Source organism: Monoraphidium neglectum (genome assembly GCF_000611645.1).
Source record: "Monoraphidium neglectum strain SAG 48.87 unplaced genomic scaffold scaffold03281, whole genome shotgun sequence".
NCBI lineage: Eukaryota > Viridiplantae > Chlorophyta > Chlorophyceae > Sphaeropleales > Selenastraceae > Monoraphidium > Monoraphidium neglectum.
In genome coordinates, this window is record NW_014010347.1 from 1,149 (window position 1) to 7,251 (window position 6,103).

A 6,103-nucleotide genomic window follows, 5' to 3' on the forward strand; every position below is an offset into this window, starting at 1 on the left:
CCCGCCCTGCCCCGTCCGCTGGCAGGCCTCCGCCACTCACTCGCCGGTCAGGTGCGCGGGGGCGGCCACCCCGGGCGCCCAGCTGCGGCGCGCGGCGGCGGCCTCGACGCGCACGGAGGCGCGGCGGGACGCGCTGCTGCGCAGGCCGGAGCGCGCGCACACGGACTTGTTGGCAAGCATTGTGGCTGCGCGCGGCGAGGGCAGGCGGAGGGCCAGCGGGGCGCTGCAGTTAAGGATTGTGGTGCTATGGTCTTATAAGTGGTGCTGGGGGCCGGCGAAGCGCAAAGGTGCCGGTGCACCGCGCTGTTGATGCGGCAGATCGCCCTTGGTGCCCGAGCCACTGCCGCTGGCGATGGCTTCGCCGCAGTGCCTGCGTCGCGTTGGCCCCCCGCTGCCTCAAAATTTTCCTCCAGTAATAGCCGCAGCACTGCATCTCCCGCATTCCCGGCGGAGGAGCTACCGCGGATCTGGTTCCCGCAGCGTGCCATCTAGACGCACCAGCGGCCTGTGTCTCGTGCTGAAGTGAAAAGTTACACTGACCAAAAACGCTGGCAATTGTGAACGCAGTGCGATGTGCGAATCGCAGAGCTGGCTGGAAGGCCCGAGGGTATAAGGCACTGCGGTTCAGCGAAATTGCCGCTCGGACCTTGCTGCGGCCAGGCTCTGCGCTACTCATGATTCATTGACCCAGAGCATGGTAGTTGCTGCGTGCTTTGCCAAGCGACTGATCTGCGCCCCGCAACGCAAACGACCCCAAGCACGCCATGACGCTCGGAGCCATGTCATGGCGGCAGGTGGTACGAAGCATACACCGTCTTGCATACCACACCACCCCAGATATCAAGGTCTCTCACACCTTGCATTTGAAACGCCGCCCCCCGCCAGCGTGTGAGTTGACTGGTGTGCTCACTAGATTGACCACTTCGGTTGGGGCTCTTGTGACGCAGCGTTACTTGCACACAGCCCGATAAGCAGGGATGGAGGCTATGAGGCTTACAAAGGCTCATATCTCAATGGTTGCCACTAGAAAATACGCCGCGTAGCCACGCGGCACTGACCTGCCGACCACAAACCAGATCAAAGGGTGTGAAGCCGTACGCAGTGGCCCGCCCGCGTGATGGTCATGTCAGGGCAGGTCTGTGCTGAGCAGGGGAGCTTGAGCAATCGGTCAAGGGCGTGTCATTTGCCGGGGCTAGAATTGAAAGGGCCCCACATCAGGAATGGCGGCGGCAGTTCAAGATCCAGCAAACGTGCCACATGCGGCCAAAACAAAACAGGCAACAAACACCAGGGAGGCATTGGGTTTGTTGGTGTGAAATCAACGCGCCAGCAACTCACGTGACGCTTGTACCTGCAACCTACCGGCCCCCCGCCGCCTTGGCAGCTGCGGCCGGGCTGATGTGCGGTCTGCCCTTGGGCGCGACAGCCGGCGCCGGGGACTTCGGCGCAGGGACCCCCGCCTTGGGCGCCGCCGCGGCCGCCGCGGGGGCGGGCTTCGCGGTCTTGAGCGGCGCCGCGGCCGCGGCGCCCTGGTTCCGCCGCTTGGCGGCGTCCGCGGCGATGCCGGTGGCCTCGGCCCAAGCCATCGCGTCGAGTTTGCCCATATTGACGAGGTACTGGAACGTCTCAGGGTCGGGCGCGAGCACGCCGAGCTGCGGGCAGCGGCGCAAGCGGCGAGGCGGCGGCGGTTGCAGCGAAGCCGCAGCGGGGCGGCCGAGGGGCGAGGCGATGCGATAGGGTCCCGCGAACGGCAAGCGCGCCGGGCCCCAGCCCGACCGCAGTCCCTTCAACTTGCCCGCGGCAGGCGCCTCACGCGCGCGTGCGCATGCGCGCACCTCGTTCCACGCCTCGCGCGTGAAGGGGTCCGGCGCGGCCAGCGCCGGCGCGATGTCCAGGCCGGCCTTGCGCATCTGCTGCGCCCGCGCCGCCGGGATCGGCCCCGGCCGGGCCGGCAGCCGCGGCTTGGTCACGTTGGCGGCGACCGCCCGCTTGCCCTGCAGCGACTCTAGCACATATTTGACGATCAGGGAGGTCGCGTCCTGGCCAGGCGCGGCGAACGGGCGGTCCACCGGGCGGCTGTCGACGCGCACGCTGCGTGGGTCGCGCCAGTGGGAGGGTTGGGGGTTGGGGTGGTGGTCCGAGGCTGCGGTGGGGGGGCTGTGGCGGGTGCATAGCGTTGGGGGCCGAGCAAAGGCGACGCGTCGAGTGCGCAAATGCATTGGTTTGGCCGTTGAGCGGACAATGACAGGGACGCCCTCGTTCCAGAGAAAGTGTGGATGCACTGTCCACAACCTGCACTTCGACACCCTGCAGTTCGACAACCTGCAATGCATGCACGACGGTACGAGCAGTAGGGAACCACGGCAACTCGAGAAGTAGCGAGCCACCGGCGCCCCGCCGATGCGGCTGCGGCGGGCGCAAGGTGTGCGGCGCTCTCAAATCCGCACCAGTATTCGATGCCCGGCGGGCAGGGCTTGTTGTCACTCACACCCCCGTCGATTGCCCTGCGCCCGCGCCACGCCGTAGTGAAGTCTGGCCCGCTCCACCCCGGTATGTACGACGACGCCGCGAGCGTCGATATCAAGTCCGGGCGGCCCGTAAACTCCCGGACTGCCACGCCGCTCCTCTTCCCGCCGTCGCCGACGACAGTGACCGAGATGAGGGCGGTGCGGTTGCAGCGCCGCGCCGCATCCGCGGGCAGGAAGCCTTCCAGGTTCTTCCTGACGGCGGCGTCCATCTTGCCGGAGCAGTTTGCGGGGCGCGTGTAGCACTCTGTTGTCAGCAGTGAGACCTGGAAGTCAAGGGGTTGTCATGCGGGCACAAGTACGTTTGTGTATGTGTGTGTGTGTGTGTGTGTGTGAGAGAGAGAGTGCGTGTGTGTGTCTGTGTGTTTGTGTGATTGTGCCTGTATGTTTTGAGGGAGTGCACACATGCGACACGCCGGCCAGGAGGTTGCCCTAAACATGCAGGTTGCTGCGGGTTCGCCATTGCGCCAGGTGCAGAGTGTCTCCTACGGGGCACAGCTTCCGCCAGGCTGCGAAGGCGCCAGCACCAGGCAGGCTGGGACATGGCCCAGGGCGGCCCAGCCGCGGGGCCCACCGTTTTGTAGAACGCCTCCGCGCTCTGCCCGCTGCATATGGCAGCCGCCGTCAGCGCGCCGCTCGACGCGCCCGCGACGGGGGGCGCGAGCCTCCCTGGTTCTATGATCCTGAGCTGCTGCAGCACAGAGACGACGCCGACTGCCCAGGCGTGCAGCGCGCGGTGTCGGTTTGAGGCGGTTTTCGTTTGTCAGCGGGGTTTCGAAGACCGTGTTGAGACAGCGCAGTATTGCTACCACGAGATTTATCGCCGGGGCATATCAAGCAATGCCAGCAGTTTTGTGTGAACGAGCATACTTCAGCAAGTTCCTGCCACCGAGCCATGCGTGCGGACGCAATCCAGCAAAGGCGGTGTGGGTCGTGAAAAAGTCCTCACCATAGAAGGCGATCAGATAACCTGCCAGGGAAGGGGGGAAGGGGCGGCGCCGTCGGAGAAGGGGGCGTGAGCGGGTACAATCAGTGAGAGGCGGCGCACCATGCAGCGCGACTGGCTATATTCCCTCACAGGCGCACGCCCAAGACGTCCGCACACGTGGCTGGTGATGAAACTGTATCAAACTGCAGTAGAGCTTCAGTCGTGGAACGACGCAATCGGGGCACGCGCAGGCCGAGTAGCTGGATGGTCACACCCCGGCAGCCAGACCGCCCCCTGGGCGAGCTGCTGATCCCGCTTGGCGTGCCCGACGCTCGCCAGCCGGCAACAGAGTGGCAACAGTTTCAGAGCGCTTGGGTACCACAACAGATCCCAAGGTTCAGATTCGCCGCTCTCAAACGCATGTGCGCAAAAGAATGACCTGCAGAGCACCGGCCATGCTGACAAGCGGCGGCGCCGCAATGTCCCCTTCGGCTCCGCGCGGTCCGCTGCCCATTGCAGCTGGCACGGGTATATAATCCTTTACGCACCTCCGCCGCTGAAAGAAAAGCCAAGGGTGCCTCTCTCGAACGCTTGAAGTGGCGTACCCGTGAAATTCCCTATTGCACCCTGAATCATCGTAGTCAATGTAACGTATAGATTCCTAACCACAGTCGCTGCGAGCGGACGCTGATTGATCTGATTATGGCCGCGCCCCTCGTGGTGACTGCAGCCTCAGGCATGCAGTAATGCGGTGCAAAGTAACACTCAATCAATTGTGATCACAATTGCATTGCGCCGTCTATGAGAACTCGTCATTGCCCCTGGCCCAGGCGCTAGTGCCAGCCGGGACGCGGGTGATGAGCGGCCACGTCCTGCTGATGCACGCCTGCATGTGGGCGCGTCAGCCGTGGGCTCCCACCAAGTTACTTTCCTCAGTGTGTTGGATCCAGACGGACAAGATCTCTGCCCTCTGCGCGGGCTGTAAGGGTGAGCACATGCAGGTCACCAGACATTTGAAAAACGCATGCGTGCAAGCAAGCACATGCACACGCGCAAGATTTCCCGTGTTGTTGCTCAACCGCACTTACCGCATTCGCAAGCGCACACACACATGCACACGTGGATTTGCGTGTGTTCACACACATGCGCACGCGCATGCACAGGTGCATGCGCGGCCACAAACGCACATGTGCGTGCGCACCCACGTATGCACGCATATACACACACACACACACACACACACACACACACACACACACACACACACACATGTGCGTGCGCATGCTTGCATGGCCGGCTTGGTTATTCGCCTCATGCGCGGCCCCGGTGAGCGTGTCGCACAACCGCGCATCGTATTTGGTTGGCAAGCGGCCGCACCCACAAATAGCCACATCTCTGTGCCCGGGGAAGCTGCCAGGCAGCAGCATGCTGATGTGGCAACGCCTTGCTTGCTCAACATCAGGCTGCATCTTCCGCTCGCACACTTCCTTGTTGGGTAAATGAGTGCAGAGCTCACCGCAAATCGTGCTTACACCGCACTTACAGTTCACAGAATCATCTCTCGGGTTAGGCCACCTGAGGCCTAACCTAGGAAATGCAGATGTTGCTCTTGCACCCCAAGGTGACGGCAATTATAAGATAAGCGCTGGGGGCCTGAATGCAGGCAGAAGAGAAAAGCAAACAACGCAGTAGCAAGCGGGTCAACTACTGTGCAGGAGAGGCAAGTCATCTGGCTAGCAACGACGAGGAAACCCGGTGAGTTTGAGGTACCGGCAGTAGGTAAATTGCTGGGGGCGCTGCGCGCACCCCTGGCGGCGCGCTGTTGCAGCGTCCACACGTCTCGCGGTCAGTGAGAGGAGGCCACATCCTGCGGCTGCTGCTATGGCTGCTGCTACTGCGGCGGTGGCAGCCGTGCATGCTGGCGTTCAACTGGCCCGGATACGTCGGGGGTGCCACCACCAGGCTCCGCTGCAGAACGTCCAGCTGCCACTGGTGGGACCCCGCCAGGGGAGCGCACCCCGCCTCGCCCGCCAGCGCCTGCAGTCAACCCCTCTGCCGCCGCCGCTCGCTGCTCATGCCGCCTCTGCGCTGCGCCCGCCCCGCCGCCTCCCTCGCCGCCGCCGCCGCCGCCGCCGCCTCCCTCGCCGCCGCCGCTGTCGCCGGCGCCAGCGTTGACGCCGCTAGTCGGATGCCTCGGCTGCTGCTGGCGGCACGGGCGCGGGGCGCCGCCGCTGCCGCTGCCAGGCTTTTCGCGCGGCACCCCCTCCGCACTCTGCGGCGGGCCGTCGCCGTCCGGGCGAGGGCGGGGCCGCCTGATCCGCTCTGGCTGCCCTTGACGAGGCCCGTCGCGTGACGGCGCCTCCGGTCCCTCCGCCTCCCGTCCCTCCAGCTGCCCCTGCCGGGCGCCCCGCGGCCGCCGCACCCGCTGCTGCTGCTGCTGCTGCTGCTGCTGCTGCTGCTGCTGTTGCTGCTGCTGTTGCTGCTGCTGCTTGTGGTTGTCATAATCAACTGCAACCTCCTCCACATCCTGCTGCCCGATCTGGCGCCCCGGTGGCGCCGCGGGCTCGCGCCGCCGCCGCCTGCCGCCATCCTTGGGGGGGGCCCCAGCGCCGCCCTCCCTGACAGACGCGCGGCCACCCTCCTCCTCAGC

At 64.9% G+C, this 6,103-nt stretch overlaps 2 protein-coding genes across 2 annotated transcripts; both read right to left on the bottom strand.

The window, feature by feature from the left end:
- Positions 1-1,358: 1,358 nt before the first annotated feature.
- MNEG_12508 (hypothetical protein) lies at positions 1,359-2,737 on the bottom strand (the record flags this gene model as incomplete). The annotated part of the gene is made up of 3 exons (XM_014039019.1): positions 1,359-1,652; positions 1,836-2,091; positions 2,604-2,737. The coding sequence occupies 3 exons, from the start codon at positions 2,735-2,737 to the stop codon at positions 1,359-1,361; spliced, it is 684 nt and encodes a 227-aa protein (XP_013894473.1).
- Positions 2,738-5,344: 2,607 nt separating this feature from the next.
- MNEG_12509 (hypothetical protein) lies at positions 5,345-6,094 on the bottom strand (the record flags this gene model as incomplete). Its single annotated transcript, XM_014039020.1, has 1 exon — positions 5,345-6,094. A coding segment is annotated over one exon (750 nt), but the record flags the coding sequence as incomplete, so codon positions are not given.
- Positions 6,095-6,103: the final 9 nt, after the last annotated feature.